This window comes from Carassius auratus, chromosome 20, assembly GCF_003368295.1.
Source record: "Carassius auratus strain Wakin chromosome 20, ASM336829v1, whole genome shotgun sequence".
In the NCBI taxonomy this organism is placed as follows: domain Eukaryota; kingdom Metazoa; phylum Chordata; class Actinopteri; order Cypriniformes; family Cyprinidae; genus Carassius; species Carassius auratus.
Window position 1 is genome coordinate 14812825 of NC_039262.1, and position 26935 is coordinate 14839759.

The window sequence follows — 26935 nt, forward strand, 5'->3', positions numbered from 1 at the left end:
ATTGTGTCCTATCCTACCAAGCCATACATCAATGGAAACTTATTTATTCAGCTTTCAGATATGTGTAAATCTCAATTTCAAAAATTTACACTTACGACTGGTTTTGTTTGTTCTACTACATCACCTTTAAAATTACAATTAGGTATCCATCTTTCTACCTTAATCCAAGATTGTATATATTAACAAAGTTCACTCATTTTGGGAAGTCGTGGCCTAGGGGTTAGAGTTTGACTCCTAACCCTACGGTTGTGGGTTTAAGTCTCGGGCTGGCAATACCACGGCTTAGGTGCCCTTGAGCAAGGCACTGAACCCCCAACTGCTCCCCGGGCGCTGCAGCATAACTGGCTGCCCACTGCTCAGGGTGTGTGTTCATGGTGTGTGTGTGTTCACTGCTCTTTGTATGTGCGCTTTGGATGGGTTAAATGCGGAGCATGAATTCTGAGTATTGGTCTCCATACTAGGCTGAATGTCACGTCACTTTCTCATATTAATTGACATCGGAATATGCGTGTGATATGGCAGAAAAGGTCCCACCTTCTAAATAAAAGAGCCAATCATCAAGTTGTGAAGTCATTGCATCCGTCAGAAGCTCTAGTTTGCAAACAGTCAGCGTCCAGAGATGTGTGCTCAAATAGTGTAAAAAAAAAAGCATTAGCAACATTTATGGGTCATTTCATGACGTTGACAATTGAATGTGTATATTGAATTGAATTTAATAATGTGTAAAATTTAATAGATTTAAATTCAGTTCCGCATGACTCTGTTAATCATAGAGAAAAAGAAATCGAAGGCACAGACACCACTATAGAGATTGCATTATATTTCCAAAAATATATGTACAGTCTATTACAAAGGTTACAAAGCAAAAGAAAAAAAAATGGTCTATGTAACAAGAAATCGTCTAGGTAAATGACCATACAGTTTCTCAACTGGGGAAAATACTTTTTTTTTTTTTTTGACCAATGAATACTCTCCATACTCTTGTCACTGAAAAAAAATAAATAATAAATTGACAATTCATTTGTACTGTACATTTTTCCAACCTAAAAGAGAAAAGAAAAAGAAAAAAATACTCTTCTAAAATGGAAACCTATTAGCTCTCTTTGGTCCTAAATGAGAAATTATGTACAACTGAAAGAGTGAGGGTGACGAGAATCAGCTGCAATGTGAGATAGAAAAATATAGTGCATTTTCAATGAGCTCACTACAGAGTACTTAAGTGAAAAACAAAGAAAAGAAACCACAATTATAAATAAAATATACAAGTTTTACAGCTAGAACATATACAAATTGTCCTCTGGTTTGTGATTACTCTGACACAATCAACAGTGCTGAACTCTTTGGAATATTCCACTTCACTTTTTGTCTAGGTGGGCTCTCTAGTGTCTTTTGAGAAGTCTTTAATACCCTGCTGCACCGTGAACTCAATCAATCCACAGCGCAAACCGTCTTGACCCAAAACTCTGCTACCATCAAACCAGAAAAGTTAGAAATGGCACAAAGCAGAAAAGATTTGTCATTGACCCGTACGGTGGCCTCAATGTGGGATTGATTGAATCCAGGCGTTAATCTCAAATTGGCTCAAATTGCTGTCTCTACAAGGGCCCGGATCCGAGCGGAGAGGGTAAGGGCCTGCGAGGGGCCCCTGGGAGGCCGGAGTGTGAGATCAGAGCTTGCGGGAAGGCTGAACTGAGTGACTGCAGCTACTGCCGAAGCTCGGGAGGTTTGTGCTGACCGAGAGCCTTTCCGCTTGCATTCAATTCAAAGGCCTGGCGTGGGCTCAATGCTGAGGTTAGCGAGATGGAAGGATAGCGGATCGGAGATGAGGCTCTAACCAGGCTACGATATGATCCGCATGAGACAAACCAGCTGGGTTCACAATGGAGACGGCGTGGTACATGATGGCTTTTTTGAAGCGCCAACCATTTGGCTAAATCCACCAGTCATGCTGCGCTCCAACGGCTCCGCCTTCGCTTTCTTTCTAATCAAGAAAAATGCCACATGTTGGCACGGCTGTTGTGGTTTAAAATGGCATCGGCTCCCAAAATAATGGAAAACATGTTGTGTGTGTTTAAAATGTGTCACATTAAGGTTTCATAGTAAATAAAACAAAACTACTTCAGCTCAAAGCTGAATAAAATTGAGTTTTGTGGCAGCCCAGCTAATAAAAGGACTACAGTACTCCTCAAAGTATTTAACACGAAAATGCGTAACATTTCATTGTCAACAAAACAATCAGTTGAGCGTGGAAGGCTGTTATGGCACTAAAACTTGAGCGTAAACCTCATCTTTGAGCTCAGCACAACAAAAGGGTGGAAGAAACACACCGAAAGAGATCCTCGTAAATAAATTCACCAACTCTCTTTGATCAAATTTCACAGCTCTGCTGCTGATTTCCAAGCAGTATGTGAGTAAACGTCTATACAGCACCTCAAATTATTGCTCATATTGGTCAGTCTCTTCTCAACTCAGCCATGATCTCACAAAGTATCTAAGTACCTAAAAATAAGAGCAATAGTTGACTTGTTTTAAGGCAGTATTACTCCTTTACGCCACAACATTATATGATTCTAAAGTCAGTCACCTGCTAGGAAACCAACTTATTCTAAAACAAAAATGATACTGTTGCTGTAACAATGAAATTAAAATACCCTAACTTTTTTTTTTTTCATTTTTGTGTATCTTTATGGAAACAATGTATTCATGGTAAATAATAGCAATATTAAAAAGGACACGTTCAACAACAGCACTGATAAATCCATTCATGTGGTAAATATAAACTTATAAAGAATATTGCCACCGTAATAGTTGTTATCACATTAAAAAAAAAAATTTGCAATTCTGTTTGTACTAATTCACATCTGAATTGTCATGTAGAATCATAAAATTTACCTAACCGTCTGCTCTGGCTGTTCTTAAGCACAACCAGCCACTCTAAGGAGCTTCACGTAACCAAGCGGTGGGATATTTCTGCTTGATATAGAAGACTGGCTCGGCCTGACTCTGCCAAAGCTTCAGTCTGGAGAGAGCTTCGTGTAAATAGTACTGGCTGGAGAAGACAAACCTTCTCCATCGACTTTCAGCCTCTGGTTCTGTCTCTTTCCCTCTAGATGAGGCGTTTTACCCTGTTGTCAGTTCCGTAACACAATCCGAGAAAACAAGCTAACACAAATCGATTGAGTAGAAGAGTAACGACCCACATTGTCTTAATATGGATATTACAAACCAAAGCAAAAGAAATCGCTGCAAATTCACTCCTTATGAATTGGATTTGCTTATTTTTATATTTAACTTCGATTAAGAAAAGAGAAATCAGTGAAATCTATAGCAACTATGAGCAAATCAACCTTTTGTGACGATAAAGACAGTCCGTACAAAGCATAAAAATCCTCTCTAATGCTCCATCTCAAAGACGCGATGAGTTCTTTAGAGCATCCAGAGGTCACTGTCCATTTAGGATTCCCTCTCTTTCCTGTTTGCGTTTTCTCTCCATCTCTTGGTTTCCAGCACCTTTGCCAAAATCATTCGCCAATAACAAAGGAATGACTCTGTTCTGCCAGTTCTGGAAGGTTAATCCCACCGCAAGGGCGCGGAACATTTTTTTTCGTTGTTGTTGTTTCGTTTTGTCAGATTGTTTTGCTGTCACACACTTTGCGGTGCTGTCCTGGAGAGTTCTGGTTCGTCTGATCGGGTGAGCGCTGCGGACGTCTATCACACTTGAACGCCCGTCCCGTGAAGATGCAGCATCTGGGCTCTCATAGTCTGTATACTGCTCATGATCTTCTTCTGATGGCCCACCAAGGAGATCCCCAAACTCATTACATCCCTAAAGCAGAAACATAACGTTCATAAATCACAGCAATGGAGCATGAAGCGCCCGAGAGGTATTTCATTACCGAAGCAAAAGGAAACTGAGAAAAGGCCATATTAACTATAACACGATGAGTCTGAGTCAAAGAGATCTTATTAAAATGCAGCACAATGTCAGGATGGTAATGTGAATGAGAGCTGAGGGCTGAAATTACTCCTAGAAAGATCATGCGTTTCTATAGAGCGTGACTGTGCGCAGCAAAGATCATAGCAAGGCACTCTTACTCGATAGTCATTCTAGCGACAGCTTCGAGCGAGCTGTAGCCAGCCGCTGTGAAGTTGTCTATGTATCGCTCCATCTTGATGGCTTCCAACCACTCACTGACCATTCGGAAAGAAGTGAAATCTGGAGTGTTCTGGTCAAGCAGAGGGCTTATGGGTCTGAGGAAAAGAAGAGACAAATATGAGTGTTATGAAGGCACAGTACCATTATTTCCAAGTATGATATTTCTGGCATACAATTTCTGCCAGCCCTAACGCACATGGATTACAGACAAGGGCACATGGTTTATTGCATTCACATTGTAGTAATTAAGTGAACTGTTGCTTTGTAAAAGATGGTTAGGTGGACCAAGGGCTTCTTCCCTAAGTTTTAAAGGTCATATCTTCAATGTGAGACAGTTTTAGTTGTGATTGTAAACACACTTCCTTCCTCTGTCTAATGCCACACTGGGGAATGGAGTTCCCACAAGGCTTTAAAGTCTCAAACACTCATTATGACAATTGATTTAAAGTCCTTGTTATCGAACATGAAGGTATGGAGGCTGTTACGCTTTATTGATTCCCCTGGATTTATCTTTCATCAGTAAACCCTAGCGGATAAATCAAATGCTGGACAGATGGAATTGTTTCGCAAATTTACTCGCCAACCTATAAAAGGGCTCAAAGACATTGCAGGGAGGTGCAGGAGTATAAAACATAACAAGCAACTTCCATACGTCGTAAAAGCAAAGCTGGTCTGTGAACGGCATCATTTTCCTTGAGCAGAGATGGATAACGGCAGGCAGTAAAAAAAAAAAAATACTGAATGGGTGTCCTCACCGTGTACACGTTCCCATTGGCGTTTTTAAGGTGTTAGGATTACGGATCATTTTGTCCAGGATGCCGACGATCTGGTCAAATTTGGGCCGGTCTGCTCGGTCTTTCTGCCAGCAGTCCAACATGAGCTGATGGAGGCCAGGAGGGCAGTCCATGGGGGCGGGAAGACGATATCCCTCCTCTATAGCCTTTATGACCTGCAAGATCAGAGTGAGAGATGGAAAATGAGAAAAGGTGTAAAACAAATCATTAAAAAAAAACAGGTTCAGACACAGAGATATAAGAAGACAAGGAAAAACAGAGTAGCTTAGCCATTAGCATCCAAAACGAAATGTACACAAAGCCTGCCTGCACCTCCAGCTCTCCATTTACTCATCCTTTAATCAGGCCTCTGTAAACAGGAGCTTTGCTGGATAAATCTGTTGTGGTTTACCTCCAGCATTACAAACTACAACACAGGAAAAGTAGGCTAACCAGATGTGATTATTCTTGCATTGGTTATTGCAGGGCGCGTGAGCGCAAGAAGAGGGCACAGTTAAACCTGGATGCGAATGAGGCAAGTGCACTAAAAGCCGTCTGTTCAACAGCTGCTGGTGACTGTCATACTATCATGAGTCTATCTAATTAAGTAGCTAACAGGGTTATAGATTAATCCAGAGATGAAAGCATTGGCACTTGGGTGTCTGTGCAGTTGACTGGCTCCGCATGTCAGGGTTCATGAATGTAAAGGGAACATAAAACAATAAAACCACCTGTTCTTCTGCTGGGCATAAGAGTTATGGGTTTATACTAAATATACAGTACTATTCAAAAGTTTTGTGTCGGTTTTTTTAAAGAAATTTATACGTTTTTTTTTCAGTAAGGATGCATTAAAATGATCAAAAGTGACAGTAAATGCTTACTGTTTTAAGCGAAGATTCTTTTATACTCAAAGAATCATGGGAGAGGGGTGTATCATGGTTTCCCAAAAATATTAGGTAGCAGTCATTTGCAATATTTATAAAAAAAAAAAAAAAAAATATTGAGCAACAAATTAGCATATCAGAATGATTTCTGAAGGATCACCTGACTGGTAATGACTGCTGAAAATTAAATTCAATATTTCACAATATTATTGTTTTGACCATATTTTTAATCAAATAAATACAGCTGTGATGAGCCAAAAAGACTTTAAGAAATGTTGAGTCACAACTAGCAGCTAAAATGATAGAATTACTTGACTATACTAAACAAAGAAGAAGGCTTGTCCAGATTTATGTTTTTTCCTTCGTCTACTCCAGAAGAATAGTAGAAGCTGACTTTTTTTTTTTTTTTTTTTTCAAATCCTCATCTGCTATTCTTGTCTTGTCTCTCCAAACAAGGCTTGAGCTACGGAAAGAAAAGTGTCAAAACAGAAAGAGTTGAAGAAATGTAAATATTTCCTTCTTTTTTAGCAGCCCTCAAGGAGTTGTTGGCCTCCTCCTCAAAAGGGTATAAAAACATCTGACGTTGAGCCCTGACAAGTATCAAGACACCACTGAGGCAAATGTTAGAACGCAAAAAATAATAACATTAAAGACTGATAATAGTTATTCGCTACCACTGAGAGCTAACGTTCACTAGTGAGCAGAGAATTACATGTCATCATTAGTCTCAGTCATAAGGGCTGTTTACTTTCTCTGAGGATCTTTAAACTTGTGTAATTTTGATAAAGAATCTGCGTACACAAGACAAGTGCTCACATACAGCAGCAGATTAACAACACTTCCCCTCATACATATCGCTAGCCGTGACCATATCTGAATTTCAATCCCAAATCCTGCACGCATGTGATCAGAATGATGAACGGCACTTTGCTGTCCCAAATTTCTTTGATACAAAAGCTTGGCCCCCAGATCATTCAGAAGGTTTTGCACGGCTAAGCAGATATCTTTGAATTGATTGAACTCTGCTAATGACGAATTTGGCTCGCATTATAATTTCTCATTAAAAAGGTTGAAAGTGTAGCAGAATACAAAAATTAATTCTACAAGCAAAACAACTCCATTCGTTTCCGCAGATCTTTTAAACCTATTAATGCTCAAAATGTATCATTAAAACAAGGTCACTCCTGACACCTGTGTTGATATCCAGCTAGGAAATTCAAAGTGTCAGATGTGCTTAACTGTCCTAATACTTGAACACCTACAGATTATGTTCACAGAGTAAAAATAAACCTTTTGGTGCAAGCTGTGGTTTTACAAGCAAGCTGAATGAACAAGAGAAATCTTTTCTTCTAAAAGTGCCTTGATGAAGTTGAAATAATTGTAGTTTCTGACTTTTTCATTTAAACCGCATGAGAAATGTTTGAAAGTGATCAAGTATTTATAATGGCTGCATTTAAAAAAAAAATATGAATGAATGTAGGAAATGAAACATTTGAACTGCGATTAATCTCGATTAATCTCATCCAAAATAAAGGTTTTTGTTAACATAAAATGTATGTATTTTGTATATTTATTATGTATATATAAATACACACACATATAGGATATATTTTGAACATAGTTACATATATTATATTATATTATATTATATTATATTATATTATATTATATTATATTATATTATATTATATTATATTATATTATATTCAGAAACTATTTGATTTGAATGTACAAAACATTCATCTGTACAAAAACATTAACTTACATCCTGATTGGACATGTCCCAGTAAGGTCGTTCTCCGTAGGACATGACCTCCCACATGACAATCCCGTAGCTCCATACATCACTAGCTGATGTGAATTTACGATACTGGATGGCTTCCATTGCTGTCCACCGAACTGGGATCTTTCCACCCTGTTTAGTGAATAAAAGTCGCATTCAGTGAACTCAGCATCAACCACAGAAGAGTTAAAACGCACTGTATTGATGTTCAGTACCATTCTAGCATCACAATGCAGCACAGACAGTATCTAAATTTGAACTCCTATCTGATGCACGGATTGATTTGTTTATTCTGAGAGCGCCGTGGGCTTCCAAGGCAGGTAGGATGAGACAGCGGCTTAATTGACTCACCGTTGTTGTGTAGACAGCTTCGGGATCATCGTCAATCACTCTAGACAGGCCGAAGTCGGACACTTTACATACGAGATTGCTGTTGACAAGGATGTTTCGCGCCGCCAGATCGCGATGGACGTAGCCCATGTCTGAGAGGTATCTCATGCCGGCTGCGATGCCGCGCAGCATTCCCACCAGCTGAATCACAGTGAACTGCCCATCATGCTTCTGTGCGAGCACAAACAGAGAAACGTTGTCTATCCATCACCAGCGCACAACAGACACATGCTCCATCCACCATGTGGGCCCGAGAATGAGCAGTGAAATGGTAAATCGCAGTGGGTGTAATGAACAGAACAGAAAAGATATTGTATTCACTGACCAAATTGTCTAGGGTGGTTTATACGTACCCTGAGGAATGCATCTAATGAGCCATTTTCCATGTATTCAATTACTATCATGACTGGTTTTCCTGAAAGAGCAAAGAAAAGACTCCATTAAAGTGAAGTGCGGCCAACACACACTGTACAAAAGCAGTAATGAGAAACAATTCGCAGACAATTCTAAAACACTAGATTCACTTTAGTCTGTCAGCCAGGCTTTTCATAAACCCTTTTGGAGGGTACACTCTCCAAAAATAATAATAAATGACCCTCAGCCACAAACAATATTATCCAAATTACAAGATCAAACCATAAAAATATGACTTTACAACTGAACTTATGGTAAGTCATAACTCTCTCTCAATTTTAGAAGATTAATTGTACGCTTTAAAAGTTCAATTTCAGTCAGACTAAAATTATGATTCGTCTTGTTTAAATGTCATGTAAACACTTTAGTCTGACTGAAATCGCACCAGTCTGGTTTTTGCAAAGTCAGACTAACAGATTTAGATGATGTCATTTATTGGAATACCACTGGCCTTGCCATTTTCGATGCGTTTCGATATTCAATTTTGCATCCAGGCCTAAATTTCTTGACAACCTTTTTGACAAAGGAATACACTTTAGCATATACAGTACTGCTGACAATGAATCACTTCAAATGTAAGGAAATATACTATTGTCTTTAAAATGGTTTAATGTTTTGACAAGCATTTATGGTAAACTAAAATATACTTAATGTAACTGATATTAAAACTTGTATGTAATGTATTTAATTATATTTGTGATTAATCATTTGTTATTAAGATGAAGTTTAGTATATTTACTTTAATATCAAATAACACCAAAGTGCAAATTATAACCAAGAAAAGTACTTTTTGTGCCTTGAATGTGTCAATTCCATTGTTGTATATAAATGCTGTCAGAAAGATCTTGGATTGTATCAAAAATATCTAACATTTTTTTGAAGATGAACAAAAGTCTTATGTGTCTGGAACAACATGACATTGAGTAATAAATAACACAATTTAAGTGTTTTCTTTTTTCATTGATATTATATTATCTGCTATTTTAACACTTTATTTTAAGATGTCCTTATTACGTTACATGTACGTAACCCTAAACCAAACCCTAACCCTAACCCTAACCCTAACCATACAGTAAAGGTCCATGCACACTGAGTCTGAAATTTTCATATGCGTTATTTCATTTTTTTTCTTTTCTTTTTTTTTGTATTCATCATCCTTTCCTATCAAAATGTTTGCTCTGGGTGTCTAAACATGGAAAATCATTTACTGACATGAGGTTGTGATTATTGTTTAACGTGCAAAAATTTCGGATTCGAATTTCAGACTGTATGCAAAGACCTGAAGTACATGTAGGTAATTAATATTACTCAGTACTTCAATGTATAATTACACTGTAGCAAGAACACCTTAAAATAAAGTGTAACCAAATATACTTTTAAGATTCGAAGTACACTAAAAGTGCACATTCAGTACAATTAAGTACACCTTTTTTCAAGAGAAGGAAGTCTTGTTGGATAAGCTAGTCTAGTATTCAGAGCTGCCCACCTCTGGTGACGACACCCTCCAGATGGACCACATTGGGGTGATCAAACTGGCCCATTATGCTGGCCTCACACAGGAAGTCCCGCCTTTGTTTTTCAGTGTAGCCTACTTTCAGTGTTTTTATGGCAACCGACACGTCCCTCTTTCCCGGCAGTTTCAGTCGTCCACTGCACACCTCTCCAAACTCTCCTGTGAAACACACAACCACCCGCAAGCTGAGTTCCAGAGATCCGGGCCACGTTTGACACCGTTGCCTGTACCTGTGCTGCTTAATACATGTCAGTCACACCAGCAGCAGGATTCGCCATTGTATGATGCTATGCATCAGTACACAGGGGAGTGCAACCAAGAGAGCAGATAACTGGATATGCTATATAGAGGACAAGCTAACACACTTAATACAGTTTGTAACTAAAAGCAATGCGGCAGCAATTCATCAATGGCGATGCATTTATGTGCATCCTGGCCTTAAGAGCAGACATATTAATTATAAACCAATCCTACAGCAGCGCTATCAATAACAAGGGGCCAGAGAGATGCACAGGCTGCTATCGGGATTATAAATATTTGGTTGTCATTTTGATAAATGAGAGAGGTGTGTGACTTAAGCGAGGCAGAGGAAAAGACAAGGGAGACAGGAGCAAGAGAAGAGCTCACCTGCGCCGATAACCCTCTCAATCTTAATGCAAGAGGCATCCAGCTCCTTTGCGAACTGATGGACAGCCCTGTTCGGGTCCTCGTAGGTTTCAGGGTCAATGTAGGTTTTGGTGCCTGGAAATTTAACTGTAGAAGGGTAAGAGGATTACTGTTACGATTAAATATGCATGCCGCACACACACAGAGCCCGTGATGGACATTTGCGATTACTGGAGGGTAGAGGCGTGAGGCTGTGGGCTAAACAGTACACTGTGATGGAAGATAGCATGTCAAAAGGTCTCTTTCATCAAATAATAAAACCTATGCTTTTATTTTCCCCACATATTTCATGAAAGCGCTATTACATTTTCTTGTTAACCTTCTCACAATGGAGCCGAAAGGGTATTAGCTGTACAGCATGGCAGCAGCATTCGTACCTGTCACTCATTGGATAATGGGTTTCAGAAGACTGAACTATTAGTTTGAATGTAGAGAAAGAAAATTTCACTGCATGGGAACATGAATCTAACAGTAATTACAAAAACAAACATGAAACTATTCTTCTTTGTCTTTTTCGGCTTCTTAGCATTAATATATAAATAATAAAAATAATAAAAATTAATAAACCCATTGATTGAATTAATTATTAATTGTAAAAACTATTATTATTGTTAATAGTAAAATAATAAATTATATACAACATAACACTATTTACAAATTATTTATGAATTATTCTAATAACACTCATTAATTAATTATTTATTGTAAAACTATTATTATTATTAAAACAAATATTAACACTTATGAAATATATTTAAAAACAAAAACAGTCAGCAATTATAATAGTATTATTATTAACATTATTCATTATTATTAACATATTAATGAATTCATCAAATAATAACATTAATTAATTATTCATAATAATATTCAATTAATTAATTGTATTAATAATTATTAGTAAATATCATTTTGATTGTTAATAAATTAACAATGGCAATAATTATTTTAATACAACTATTAATAAAACACTAATTATATGAATATATTTTAAAGTATTACAAGCAATATTAAACTTTCGTTTATCTAAAAAACACACTTTAGGCCCAAGTAATGTTTTCGCCCAGTTTTACTATCTAATCAAGTCCTATAATTACATTGCTACCTGTCAACTTAAGCTCAATTTAATGAGATGCAAAAACTAATAGGCTACAACACGCTGAGATGAAAACGACTAAAATGGACTGTTGCTAACAACTAATTAAATTACTAATTTGCAACAAAAGCAGTGCTGAGGAACAGAGAGAGAAAGCTTTTTTCCAATATCCCCCAGCTCCTTCACGGCCGTTTCGGCCTACGTCATAAGAAAACGGGCGGCATTGTGCTCCAGTCATATGCAACGACAGCTGATATTTCCCATCTTCTCGCATGCTATAATTGCTTCGTCCATCTAGGCTGTCAGTAAATCTGATAGTACGTGTTTATCACTGTTGCCCGCACAACACGAGCAACAAATTGGGTGTACGAGTATGACGCGCACCTTATCTGTCTTTTGTCAAAGCAGCCAGGATCTTGTGCTTTTGCGTAGCCGAGCAGGTTCTCTTCATAATCAGATGTTGTCTGTAGCGTCTAGTGCTGTTTTTGGAAGGGCTGTTTGGCGGCGAGAATATGGCAGTCTGCAAGTCTTAGTGTGTGGGCAAGAACACTAGTGAGGTTGAGCTGCCCCTGTACAAGCAAGCTGTGCCACCTTGAACCTTTGTTTCCAAATCAGCAGTTTGCCTACAGCACTGATCATTAGCAGAGCAAGTCTAGGGAGGCCGTCGCCAGCGCTATCTCTTCAGGGGCTTCATTAGGGACTGCTGAGAGAAAACATCTTACTGGCCGAGAGGCCTGGGTGCAGGGGTTCACAATCCAGAAAAGTCAAGCACCTAGAGGAACATTGTAACACTGACAGCTCTGAAAGCTCTCTTTAGATGAAGATCTGGATTTGAGGGTATGTTTCTGTAGGGTTATGGCCTAGCTTTACACCATAGGCGATTGACATTAGGGTTGTGATGGTGAGGAAATTTTCCCACCAGTTAATCGACATGTAACAACACTGGTAATACCAGTATCACTGCAGGGGACGGGGGCGTTTCCTATTTTCCTTGCTTTCCTTTGCTTTTAAATAGCTTGTAAAAGCGGCGTCTGCATTTAACTTTCACTTTCAAATAGCGGCAATTCTGTGTAAAGCAATCGTTCGTTTTTAGTTCATTTGAATTTTCCCTCTTTAAATAGGCATACAAAACTTGAAATAGGCTAAGTAAACAGAAATAATATATAACCAAATAAATAAGAAACATAGATTGTTTATTAGCAAAATTAATAAGAAAGCTTGGAGACACCTTGATGTCAAATAAAATAAATTACACAAAGTTTAGATAAAGTAAAAATCTGCAAACAATGAGGAACCAATTAAATAAGAAACAAATGTTTAAAAAAATGTTTTTTTTAAAAACAAAATCACTTTAGATAAACGACAAATTTGCCAAACAGGCAATTTTGCATTTCGTTTCTAAACTAAATTGTCTGCCATCGTCTTGTCTGTCTCACCTCACTTTTCTTGTCAGTCAGCTCGACTCACTCTCCTCACTGGATAAATGAAATCTGATTTGTGATTTGATTGTTGTTGGGCATGCTAGATTGAGCAGCCGCATTGAGTTTTTAATTGTGCCGCGGTGGGCAAGTGACATAACCAGTGTTGCGTTTTAACACAGGTATCACCGTCAGCACCGTCTATCACGAAAAGCCTACTAGACATGTATTCTGTGAGTATGTAACAGTTCAGAGCATTGACTGTGGGTCCATACGATAATTGGTGGACACAGACAGAATTGAGAGAGAGGTCAGACAGGATTGGGGAAGGACCGCAAGGTAGTGCTCAACGGCAACAGCGCTATATGTCTGTGCACTGTCCATGAGTCTATCGGCATCAACAAACATTGGTTTTAAGAAGAAAAAAAAGTGTAATGGATTTTCTTTCTCATCTCTTTGATATCAGTCTTTTATTTTGTTATCAAAGTAGTATAGATCAGGCTTATTATACTACTTATACTACTTAAGTGGAGATTTACAGCTGGAAAGATTGGCTATTAATAAAACTTTAGCTGTCAATGCAGGAGAAACATGCAAACATTTGTGAAATCGAAGGTACGTGACTAGAGAAAATAGAGATAAAGGGCTGTGGTATTTGGCGTTTATCCAATGGTCTGTGGGTGGAGGTATAAAAAAGTTTGAAATGTGAAAGTTGGCTCTGTAGTAGTTTCAAGAAAACCCCCGAAGCGGTCAAAAGTCAGCAGAAATTGTCAGCAAAAGTCTGCTAGATTTAAAATCTTATATAAAAATTGAATACTTGGAATTTGTGCTCTGCATTTAAGCCATCCACAGCAGTGAGTAGTGAACAAACACGCACGCAGACACACACCCGGAGCAGTGGGGTTCTGTGCCTTGCTCAAGGGTCTCGCATTGAGGGGTGGAGAGTGCACTGGATATTTACTCCCCTCACCTACAATCCCTGTCGGACCTGAGACTCGAACCCACAACCTTCAGGTTACAAGTCCGACTCTCTACCCATTAGGCCACGATGAAAACAATTATTGACCAGAATGTTGATGTCGGTACATCCCCACTCTTTATTGTTAGCTGTAAGCATTAAACTAAAAAGCAAATGTTATATGTTGAGATATTTCATCAGAACTGGAGCTTATGAGAGGCTACAGCTGTAATGGTTGACCAGAACATGATCAATGATGTACAGCATGGCTCAGTCCTGCTCCTCCCCTCCTGGAGAGTTTAGTTCCAGTGCTGCTTTAACACACCTGCCTGTAATTTCCAAGTGTGAACCCAAAGACCTTGATTAGCTGGTTCAGGTGTTTGATTAGAGTTGGAACCAAACTCTGCAGGACGGTTCTCCAGGAGCGCGGCTGAGCACCACTGATGAGCGTGTGTATAATGAGCTGATGAAAGCTGGCACTCACATTGAAAGTAGAGCTCCTCGTCCCCTTCCTGATCGGCCTTACTGTAGCCGCAGTGTCTACACAGGGAACAAAAAGAAACTAATTAAAGGCCTGCAGTGACCAGGCATATGATTTCAAACATAACAGGGCTATTGAGGGCAATACATCTTGACTCAACCTGAAGAAATTGTGAAATCGGAAATGTTAATCAGTATGTTTTTCTTGACACGGAATAGAAATGCCATGAATTCCTGTTCCGTTCTGTTCCAAGCTATGAGCTCTGAGATAAATTAATCAATTATGTGATTTTTTTGTGTGTGTGTGTTTGTGCTGGCAAGTTGTCTTTCACAATTAATAGGTTTAGGAAAAATAAACATCGAGAATAAGTAAATGATCTGCAATCTGGAATTTCTGGAAATTATCTTGCCAGCTGATTACGGGAAATAACTCCATAATGAATTTAACTGATATGGGATACCAAAGCATTCAGAGCATTCAGTGCTAATGGACATGCAGAGGAGCAATGCGTGTTTGTGAAGGATTCATGGGAATTAGTTTACTCCAGTAATATGACAAACATTATGAGTGAAATTTCAGATGGAAAAACACTGGCGTTCTTGGTTCAACCATGACAAACAGGTAAAAAAGGTAAGACTGGGAAGGGTGGATTTGCAGTTGTGAATCCCATTCTGGGGTGTATGCTAGCAGCATGAGCTTGTGAGGGGGAAATGCAACAGAGGTCACATTCCCACAGTGTACGACATGATGGTGGGTGGGTGTGATCACACGAAAGTGGGCAAGGGTGTGAACTCCACAGCTATGGTGGCCTTTGAGGGACACAAAGCAAACTGAGAGAGCGTACGAGACTCACAGTAGCGGAGAGTCAATGGGGGCCGCGAGAGCGTACCTTCTCCCTATGATGAAACCAAACACCATAAAGACCAGGATTATGGTACCGGCTACCGCCACCACAGCAATGATAATGACTGGATTCTGCTCACTCGATATGACTGTAGCTGCAATTAAAACACAAATGAACAACACAAGATGTCAATTGTAGTCCTGTAAGTTTGTTAATAAAATATAGGAGTTCACAATATATAGTTACCATGTTGTTAGCCAATATTCAAGTTTTTTTTTTCTTTTTTGTTTAGTTTTGTTTTAATATTAAATGCTCATTTCCCCTTTTTTAGATTTAAGTTATCTTTTTCTGTCATCTAACAATCAAAGTTAATTTTTTAAAATCATTTAAAAATACTACTGAATGTAATTTTATATATATTTTAGAAAGACAGGTAGAAAAAAAAATTAGTCAGTCAAGTGTATTTTAGTTCAATTATTCATTCGTTTTAATTTAGTTAAATCATGGCAAAAATGTAATTAAAACCATGGAACAAATTCGTAATTTTTTTTTTTTTTTTTAACAAATTAGTGTAACGTCACCACGGTTTACCAAAACTGAATAACATATTGTAACAATTCATTAATAAGTAATAGGAAATAATTTTTCACAATTTCTGCTTTTCTCCATGTCATGTAACTATTTTGTTACAAAAGATTTCTATTTCATATAAAAGCTATTCTTTTCTTTCTGTTCAAAAAAAAAAAAAAAAAAAAAAAAACTGTTATATTGAAAAATGTTCCTTGAGCACCAAATTAGTAATTTCTGAAGAATCATGTGACACTATGATTGGAGTGATGACTACAACAAATTTAGCTTTACCATGACAGGTAAACAATCACATTTTAAAATTACATATTAATAGAAAAAAGATATTTGAAATTGTGACAATAAATAAACTAAACTAATATTACTGCTTTTATTCTATTTTTTTTTTTTTTTATCAGATTTTTTTATAATGCATAACGTCATGTGTAGGACTCGTCATGTGCGGTTTTTAGTGTTTCATTTCAAATTTATTTACATAATAATAATGACTTCTAATCAGCCACTTACTGATCTGCTACTGGAATCATTTAGAATTGTAATATTTGTGTATTCCTAATTAACTATTTGGCAATAGGAGCAGCAGAATAGCTTAAAGCAAAGCTTCATTGAAAAAGCACGGGACGGTTGTAACCCCTTTTCGTCCTCTCACTGCTGCGGGGAGGGGCTGGCTCTATTTTAGTGTCTCGCTGAGTGCACGGTTCTACTGTTTCTGAAAGTGGGCTTAATAGTCCCAGATGGTAATACAGTGGCCTGCATTTGAAACAATGACACATTCAGGTTGGATTGTTTCTCGTTAGGTTTGTTTCTCTGAATCGAAAATACTGTGCTCATTGACGAACTGCATAGGGAACCGAAACTGAACATCTTATCGAAAATACACAATGTTTTAGAAACAGTCTGGGTCAGAGATTTTATCAGGAAGAAACTGGACCTTACCTTTAAGTGTAATCGGATAGATCCTAATACAAAACCTTGCTAATTTAGCGCTAGACTAGCATACTTCTTAACAACAACAAAAAAAAAAAAACGGATTAAAAATAGCTTAAAATGGCTTTTTAAGCCATTGTTTCACATACTCTTTTGCTCACCAGATCCAGTGGATTCTTCCTTGGTGGTGACCTCTACTCTGGGACCGAAAGTGCCGTATCCCGCGGCGGTGAATGCTCGGATCTGAAAGATGTACGCTGTGCTTGGCTTCAGATTATTGACTGTGGCTGAAGTAGACTTTGACTTCACGGTGGAGTAAATGCGATCCTTCTGGTCCTTTAGGTTCAAAAGAAGAAAACAAAATAACAATCTTGTCACAGGGTATCAAAAGCACAAATTGTACAAATTCTTTACAGAGAGGGGTGGTTACGCTGAAGTGTTTGGCAGCGAATAGTGGAGCATTTGGCCTTTTTCACACGCAAAGAGTTCAAGCAGAGGCAATATCACAGTATTTCATCCGTAACCTGGGTAACCAGAAGCGAGCTGTTTGCTAGGAGCTGGTGCTTCATTTGCAATTGGAATGTCAAAGAGAGCTTGAGGAAACACAAACACATGCACACCCACACAGAGTATACGGCTGATCCCAATTTGCATGCTATCCATCCTATATAGTAGGCGAGGTTAAGATTAGTGTGTCACAATGGTATGCAAAAGATGTCTGAAGATGCCTGTTCTATTTTGAGTAAAAAAAAATGTTCTCCATGCTTTTTTTTGGTTTATATTGCCCACAACCTGGACACAAAGAAAGAAGTTTGTACTGGTCTACTAATACTATTTCTTTGTCTTTCTTTTTTTTTTTTTTTTAGTTTGAAACGAATTCATTTATAATAAATGTTGTTATTTTCAGATAATGTTAAAAATAAAAAAATCAATTGTCTAATTTAAATGTTTGAAATGTATTAAGATAATGAATTTGGTTATATGCTAACATTTAAAGCAAACATATTAATCTTTGTCCATTTCATCCTTAAAGTAAAAAAAAAAAAAAAAAAACTACAATTAAAAACAATGAATAAGCTAATTTCAGATAATGTTAAGATTGTGAAATAAATTGTATAGGAGGAATTGTGAGATGCAAATTGGCAGTTATTGAAAAATAACATTGCAATTAATTTAATAATTAATTTATTATACAAATGTGATAGAGACAATTACAAGACTGAGATATCACATAGAGATATTGTGATCATATAAAATAGTTAAAAATTCTGATAAAACAAATAATAAAAAAGAGAGACAAAAAAAGGTGTCCTCAAAAACTGTTTTCAACATTTATGATGATAATAATAATAATAATAATAATAATAATAATAATGTTTCTTGAACACCAAATCAGTATATCTGAGTGATTTCTGAAGGACATTTTCATGTGATACTGACGACTGGAGTAATAGCTGCTAAAAATTTAGCTTTTCCATCACAAAGATAAACTGAATTTTAAAATATATTACCATCTGATATTTCATAATAGTATTTATTTTATTTTTAATCAAATAAATGCAGACTTGGTGAACACAACATACTTAAAATTAGAAGTATAGAAGAAAAAAAAAACTGGATGGAAATGGGCTTTCCTCCATACTGTACATGCAAACCCACATCCCCTGTGTGAACACACCATGTGCAACACTGCTGCACCACAGCATTTTCCCACTGATCTGCAAATTATCTCTCATGGACTTCAGAAGAGAAAAAAGAGAGAAAAAAACTCTTAAATGGAATGCCACAGGCTGTTAGGACTGAAGTCAAGCTTGCTTCTAATTTTCAAACAGGATGGACTACAGCCAGAGAATGCTGCTCCTGCTTTCACACTGCCTAAGAGACCGGAACCCAACAGGCCAGCTCCTTTCTGCTCATGCCTGACTAGCTAACTTACGAGCTTGAAGGTAGACCCTACAAAGCTGTGCTTTATAATGGATGTGGGGGGAGGAGGGGTGATACTGAACAGGAGAGTGAGCTGAGGTGAAAGAAAATGAATGTTCATGTGTTTGTGCTCATGTTTTTTGGGAGTATGATTCTAATTAATGTTTTAGTGACAGTGTGTGCGTACCTGCAAGGGATTGTTTTGGGGTGTTTTTTCAATGAACAGATGCTCAGGTAAAAATACCAGATGCATGTGTGCTACTCTGGTGTGTGTGTGTGTTTCTGAAGTGGTCTTAGACGTTTACGAGTGTTGCTGTGGTAAAATAAGATGGACCTGTGTATGTTTGTGTGGGATTGGTGAAGGACCTCAGTCTAATTAAAACCTTATGAGAGTCTCATTCATTATATCAATTAGAGGGGAAGGATCCACTCAGACCGGAGCATTTGACTGCAAGCTTTGTGCACATAGAATGCACATTGGGATGCTGATAGACAGGCAGACACAGTCATTTTACATTTTGTGAAACACACAGACATATATTCATTAATATCTTATGTTCTGGAGCAGGTGGTGTGTACTCACTTTCTCGTAGTACTTGATCTCGTACTCGGTTATGACGCCATTGGGCTGCTCTGGTTCCTGCCAGGAGAGCTGGACGCTGTGCTGCTGAACTCGCTCCTTTATCACCTCACTCACTTGAGATGGAGCTGAAAGAATGAAAACAGGAAAGATACTGACTTTTAGTAATTCTCTACACATTTTCAACTAGTACAATTAAAAACAAAATAGTATCTAAAATGACTAAATTGATTTATATATATTTAAAATGAATTTATTTCATACTAAGTATAGTTGAAATATTTACTGATATATCCCTAAAAAAAAAAGGTCGAACTTTTTTTGGAGTACTATTTCTTAATATTAAGCCTAAATGGGTTTTAATGCCTATTTTAATGATGATAGCATGATCTCTGAATAATAGCAGTCTATAAATGCAAGATTTTTAAAGTGTACCTAAAGTATGCTTGCAGACTTCCACTTTAGCACAATTAAATATACTTCAGTTGGTTGGTTGGACTTCAGCACTACTTCTGCACAATTAAAATGCATTTTAAATGCAATTAAAGTACAAAATTAGTTGTTCTAGTTTAACAGATTTAAAGTATCCAAGTTTAGTAAATTTATATTACAATTGCAGATTATTTTATTCGGCACATAAATATTTAAATGTATTTGTAGTATACTTAACATGAAATCAATGTATTTCAAATATACTTTAATATATTTAGTATATTTTTCACTAGGGATTTTAGGCATTTATTTTATGCATATTTTTTTTAATTCATTGATCTCAACAAAGCTTAAAGGAATAGTTTACCCCAAAAAGAAAATATTGTCATCTTTTACTTACCATTATGTCATTACAAGCCTGTACAAGTTTCTTTTTGCATGCTGAACACAAACAAAGATGTTTTACAAAATGTTGAAGAATCAAAAAGTTGTTGACTTACCTAATAGGGAAAGAAAGATGTGGGCCAGCAACTGTTTGATTACCAGCATTCTTGAAAATATCTTATTTTGTATTCAACACATGAAAGAAACTCATACAGGTTTGGAACAACGTGAGGGTGAGTAAATAATGACAAACCTTTCATTTTTGAGTGATATCTCTTTAATGTTAAATATTTTTATTGATTCGCTTTTAATACTTACAATATAAAACTACATTAACGTAAACTTTAAAAATGTTCAATTGCAGGAAGCCAAGTAATTACCTATATTAAAGATAATGCGTTAAACACTTGTTAACAAAAACATATAAATAACGGAACAATATAACTTATAGTATTAGATGGTGTTTGGATAAAAGAACCTAAAACAAATCAAACTCATACTGAGCGAACAGCATGTTAATATATTCATATATGCATAAACAAAAACTATTCCCTAGCTTTAATGCAAATTCAGTACCTGGCTGGCACAAATGCACAAAGACAGAATCTTGTGTCACTACTGCTCCTGCTGATGAATATTCACTTGGTGGCTGCTAAATGTTTACACCTCATAATGGAAATTTCAATTACTGAGCAAACAGCACAAGACAGCCTTATCCCAGTCAGAGTAAAACTGCAACGTCTGGCTTATGAATGTCAATTAAGTCAAATTAATTCTGCCGACACATGTGCAAGCGTATTTTAGAGAAATGTACCCTAACCCCAACGCTGACTTTCCCAGCACCTCAATTATTCCCTCCCTTTAGCACCACTTCCCAATCCATGTGTGCCTCCTATAGTTTCTTCTCCAGTGTGCCATAATTGTCTTTAAATTACAAAGTTATTGCACACGTTGCACGTTCACTCGGTATACTATTTCCAAATGCGGTGTGAATTTAAAACGAGGGGCTTGTGGGTAACCCAAATTAAATTCCTTGTTTTTAATAACTTCAGAAATAAGATCCGTTCGAAGGTAACCTTCGGATAAGGACGTTCTGGAAGAAGTGCATGGAAATGTAGCGTTCATGCATACGCCATTAATGAGTGTCCATTCTCAACGGACGTCTGTTAAAGTAAGAAAAGACTTTCCTCAAGATGAAGAAAAAAAAAAGAGAATTAGGCTTCGGGAGGAATTTAACTCAGGAGAGAGTGAGAGAAGCAGTGATCCGTTGAGAGCAAAGTTTCAAGGTCATAACCTCATTTGACCCGGGATTTTGTTTTGCGCTGATCTCATGGCAATGAGTGATTCAGGGTTAAAACCTCATTACAGGACCACGGATGGCAGCACAGATCCAAAACCGCAACAGTCAGACTGTGTTTTGACATATCTAGCGTAATCCAACTAAAACAATCTAATTTCCCATCCAGATCTGAAGGTCGGCCAGACCGAACGCACACCATACTGTGCCGGCCTACATGCTCATTTGTAACAGCAGCCAAAATCCTCACTCTCCTTACGAGGCTGTTCAATCCAAACCACAGTAATCATACTGATGCATTTAGGGATGTTACATACTCAAAGTGTTTTAAACTCCCTCAGTTGGAAACTGTGCAGATGAAGAGGCCGGCTTTTTTTGAACAGGACTGATTTTCTACTTTTAGCAATAGTCAAACCAGTCTGAGTGTCTCAGAATCTGTGTTTGTTTTTCCTTTCTGTCCACATTCATTGTATGCAGAGAGTGTCAATTACCCATGAGGAGTGGGGCGATGCAGGCAGGACATAGCAATTTAAAGAGCACACTTGTACGGCACTGAACCAGTTGTATTGGAGTAATTGGATCTTTTGGCCCTTTCAAACTGACTGCTTCTTCTGTACTAGTGGGTATGAGGTGCTCGACTGTCTCTCGGAGTAAAAGCCTAGCTCCTTTTAACCTGATCTGGGAAATAAAATTTGTGACTGTTTCTCTAGAGTTACTTTTCCCACATGAAGTGTTTTCCTGTTATTCTTCTTGTATATCTATTTCCATATCCAGCACACCCTCTGACTTCTGAATCTAGTTACTATATACAAACACACGTACACTGCTTTTGGGGTCTCAGAGGCACATTTCCATTGACGAGGCAATCTGTTAGTCACTTGTGTTTACTTGTAAAAGCACTCAACTTTGGCCCTGAGGTAAAAGACGTCGGTTAGTTTTGACAAGCCATGTTGGCCACCAGTTAACCACAAAGTCAAATAATAGTAAGTCTAGCTTCAAAAAGTAAACATTTACATGGGCGGATGTATTTTTAGAGAAACAAGAGCCATCTATAAGCTAGTATATGAAGGCGAACTGATAATCTACCCAATATTGATTATATTTAAGTTATGGCTGATAATTGTGTCTAAATAAATAATATATTTATTTATGAAAAAAAAAGTGCATTTAGCTCTTCAATGCACAAAAACACATTTGATAATGCCCACATATATATTTATTTAGCCCTTAGCTTTCAATACATATCTCTTATGAAAGCTAAAACACATTTTTTTTATTATTATTATTTTAAATAATTTAAGGCAAAGTCCAAACTTTCATCATAAAAAGAAGCCTCGGATTCCAGCAATGTGGGACCGGCTGCCATCCCCTCTCTCCGCTGAGAACCAGCCGGGTAATTGAGAATCGAGCGTAGTGACAGCCCTCATATCGACTCGAATCTTTGAGCTGGAAGAGAGACCCTGAGTTCAGTGTTAATATGGAGGAAATGTGTCCCTCAGTCCCTCTCCGTGGCACCTTCCCTGTGGTATGTTTAACCACTGCCCTATAACAACCATTAATGACATGCTTACCTCAGAGCGAGTCAACCCACTCCCACTATTATCGCATGAAAGGGGCCTAACACAGCAGAAAATCATATAATTGTTCTGTCTGTCCTGAAGCGGCTGTGTGCGGGGGGCACGTTTGGTGTGCAGTGGTTGGGTGACATAAAAGCAGATATAAGTGACCTTCTCGAGCCTCCTAATGCATAAGTTAATTCAAGCAGAAGCAAGCGTCTATCATGTTCTGCATTAGAATACATTAGGGATACATTATGCATAGATGTTTTTATATACTCTCAGCTCCTTTCTCTCTTCCCTCTGTTGGCTGGCTGTGGCGTTTCTAGAGTATCTGAAAGCACTAGAATGGAATTATATAACAGAAATCATTTTCTCTCTCTGCTTTGCTTGCGCAGTATTAACTTTGAAGTATTTTAATTATCCAGCCACTAAAGTCAAGGCTGACACTCTCATGTCCCCGGTTTCTTTTCATCCACCTCAAAACTATCAAATAACTTTGAGCGCTTATCAAGAGACGCCGACTGAAATGGCGCCACAAACACGTTCTAAAGCGCTGCATTGCAGTTCCTGTTCTTTGACAGGAGCCTGAGATGGAAGAATGGAGGTTTCGCTTAAGCCAAGGGCACAGGAACGATCTGAGAAGCACATTATAAACCTTATCAGCCTGGCTCATGAATATTAATTAGGCAATGTAACGTTCGCCCAGTGGTTCTAACTGGTTTGCTGTAAAGCAGGTGGGAGCGGAGTTTGTTTGATCGATTGCTGATGCTATCATTCAGCAGAGGCATCTGCTAGGCTTTAAGCAGACTAAATTATTAGTGCATAAAATCTGTTAGGATGAGGGTATATTATCGATAATCGATATTCGATATGACTTTAAGTTTAGGGCAGTTTAATAATGTGTAAATTAAACACAATTTAACAGAAGTGCTGTACAATTTTAGATAAACACTTTAGTAAAAGTCTGTATCGAAAGTAAGTTAATCAAAAGGTAAAAATATATATATATATATATATATATATATATATATATATATATATATATAATAATAATAATAAAAGATAATAATTTTTGAAATATCTTAGAAATCCTGTAAACAAAAAAAATATTATTAAATGAAATTATATGTGACTCTGGACCACAAAACAAGTCATAAAGTTTAACATTTTCTGAAAGCTTTAGATTGATATATGCTTTGTTAGGATCGGACAATATTTGGCCAAGATAACAACTATTTGAAAATCTGGAATCTAAATGTACAACAATAAATAAATATATATATATCAAAAATGGCTGTAATCTGTCATTTTATGTGTCCAGCTACATTTCCTTCAGTAAAAGCAAAGAACCTAAGCAAAATTATACATTTACAGCAATGTGGCTATAAACGAGGAGCAGTTTGACGCATGACTAAAGAAATGCTGCAGACATGTCGGGTTGGGGGGTTAGACAGGTGGGTGGGACGTCCTCTCTACCGATTCCTGTCATTAGTTGGATATTTTTTATATTAATGGTCATCTCTTGGCTGGAGCATTAGGCTTTAATAGGTCTGGGCCTCCTGCAGACGGCTATACCAGAGCCCTATGAAAACACTGAGATCGGCGACAGAGCTCTCGTCGGACAGACACTAACGAGGGCTGACGTAATCAACATTACTTAGCTTGACATTTTGACTCTGAGCCGGAAAAGAAAAAAGGCCCACGAAAGAGACGGAGCAGTATATAAAAAAACCTCAAGGAGAGGCTGAACCGGTGTGTGAGAGTGTGTAAATGAATATGTGAACGGAGACAGAGAGCGTGGGTGTTAGATCTGCCTCATTATTGCCCCTGGCTACCAAAAAGTGTGTGTGTGTGTGTTTGTGTGTGAAGGAGAATGTCCTCTTGTTCCTCCTGTCTGCCACTGCTTCACAAGGCCATGAAAATGGTCCATGTGTGTGTGCTTATTTAGACTAACCTGCATAATGAGTCTCAGACATGAGATTGTGTGTGTGTGCAATTTATATCAGTGGCTCTCAACTGGTGCATCATGACCCAAAATTGATGACAAAATTTATAATATTAAATATAAAAACGTACGTATATTATATAATCAATAAATAATACATAATATACATAATATTACTTGATTTTTAAGGAAGATTTTGTTAAATTCTGTGAAGTCCAGTGTAAAATCTGTGCCCTGAAGTAAAACCAGTTGAAAAGCATTGATGTATATCATAATTTATACTGGACTGGACTTACAGTGAAGGTTATTTACTCTCTGTCTGTAGATAGTGCATATACAGTACTTGAGTACAAACATTAGAAAGACTGAGTGAGAAAGAGAAAGAGAGGACAAAACCGAGATAAATAGAGAGACAGAAGCCAGAAAGGGAAAGAAAGCAAGAATAGGAGAATTCACTCCGTCTGTAGAGGCTCAGTGATTCAGAAAATAAAGTAGGGAGAAGATGATGGCCCGCCGTTTTGATGAATGTTGAGGGAAGCGGCAGAATTGCCGTGACAAGGTTTTCTCTTTTGCTGTCTTACGCTGTCTCTCCCTTTCTCGCTTGCTGTCTGTCCCTCGACCCCCAGCCCCGGCGTCCTCCCGCTGCACACTACCAAACAGAAATGTGCTTTCCCAACCACCGTTACCAAGAGCTTTGTCACTTTCAGTTAGAGCGAGGCTAGGGGGACGCTCCGATTTGGCGCTCCACACAGGAACCGCTCAAGCTGCTAAGTAACGCTTTCATTTCTCTCAGGGATCAAAGCCCAAGCTTTTCGGCAAACCGTGAGACGCTTTAGAAGTGAAAAGGCCACTGAAACTCACATTTACAGTTGAATCTGAAAGTATGAAGTACAGTTATGGGTCTAGTCATGTCTAGTGTGTTTGGTGTTTTCTTTAAATGATGTAAATGTAAGCAACCGAAACATTTTCGTCTCACAACCTGTAATATTTGCTGAAATATTTGAAAAGCTGAAAGCTTTTTCCCACTTCTCCTTTCTCACTTTTAGTTCTTCTCCAATACTAATGGCAAGAATTCCTTATGAGAGTCCCTTATGATACATCTTCTGCTTTAGAGGGGTGTTTTTGCTATTAGGATAGCTGGAACTCTCCTATAGGGCTGTAGAGAGAAGTGGAATCCAGTTCAAAAGCTGCTACTGTACCCAGGCAGAAAGGCTGTTCATTCTCAAGTCTGATTTGGCAGAGCCGAATGATAAAAATGACTTATGAATTAATTAAAATCACTTATAGCTGAAGACAAGCTATCAAACACACAAATGACAGAATCACAGTGTAAAAAAATAAAGTCTGCCAGGATGAAAACAAAAGAACACATACACATACACACACAAAGAAGCTAAATAAATAAATAGTCAACAATAAATTAAAAATAAATGGACTAGTCTAGAGGCTAAATGAAAGCAGCGAAACAAAATAAAACAAAACATAGCAGACAAAAGGTTTATCAGTCTCTGATCCAGCTTATTTTAATGAATAAATAAGTTAATTAAAACAATGAAGTAAAATTTATATAAAAAAATAGGTCAAATGTAATGGCAAAACCAAACAAATAAAACAAAACAAAACAAAACCACAAAAATCTACATCAACATCTGAAGGAGGTCTGATCTGATTCAGGTTTTTAATTAATAAATCAGTTAATTAAATTAAATTAAGTCAAATCTATATATTTTTTTATATTTTATTTTTTATTTTTTACTCTGGGTCAAATGTGATGAACAAAACAAAACAAAACAAAATAGCAGAAGGTTTTTCAGGTTTATTTAATACCCCTGAAGGAGATGTGATCTGACAGTCCAGCTTCTTTCAGTATTGTGATCACATAACCCTTGATCACATGTCTCACCGGCCATGGGTTCATATAAAC

The 26935-nt window shown here is 37.5% G+C and overlaps 1 protein-coding gene across 1 annotated transcript; it reads right to left on the reverse strand.

Annotated features, from left to right (window-relative positions):
• Positions 1-803: 803 nt before the first annotated feature.
• On the reverse strand, positions 804-19574 carry LOC113037948 (ephrin type-A receptor 7-like). The gene is made up of 12 exons (XM_026195259.1): positions 19398-19574; positions 17053-17227; positions 15422-15530; positions 14536-14591; positions 10541-10666; positions 9887-10072; positions 8340-8401; positions 7948-8157; positions 7579-7728; positions 4912-5105; positions 4096-4251; positions 804-3826 (listed from the first exon to the last, which is right to left on the reverse strand). The coding sequence occupies exons 1-12, from the start codon at positions 19572-19574 to the stop codon at positions 3712-3714; spliced, it is 1716 nt and encodes a 571-aa protein (XP_026051044.1). The 3' UTR covers positions 804-3711.
• Positions 19575-26935: the final 7361 nt, after the last annotated feature.

What these genes read in the sequence shown, in the direction of transcription:
- LOC113037948 (XM_026195259.1), bottom strand. Translation starts at nt 19,574, where the DNA reads ATGTGTAGAGAATTACTAAAAGTCAGTATCTTTCCTGTTTTCATTCTT. An exon ending in CGAGGAGCTCTACTTTCAAT is followed by an intron (nt 10,667 to 14,535) that starts GTGAGTGCCAGC and finishes ACCCTTCTACAG; the next exon opens with TTAAATTTCCAGGCACCAAA. An exon ending in TGAGAGGGTTATCGGCGCAG is followed by an intron (nt 10,073 to 10,540) that starts GTGAGCTCTTCT and finishes TGTGTTTCACAG; the next exon opens with GAGAGTTTGGAGAGGTGTGC.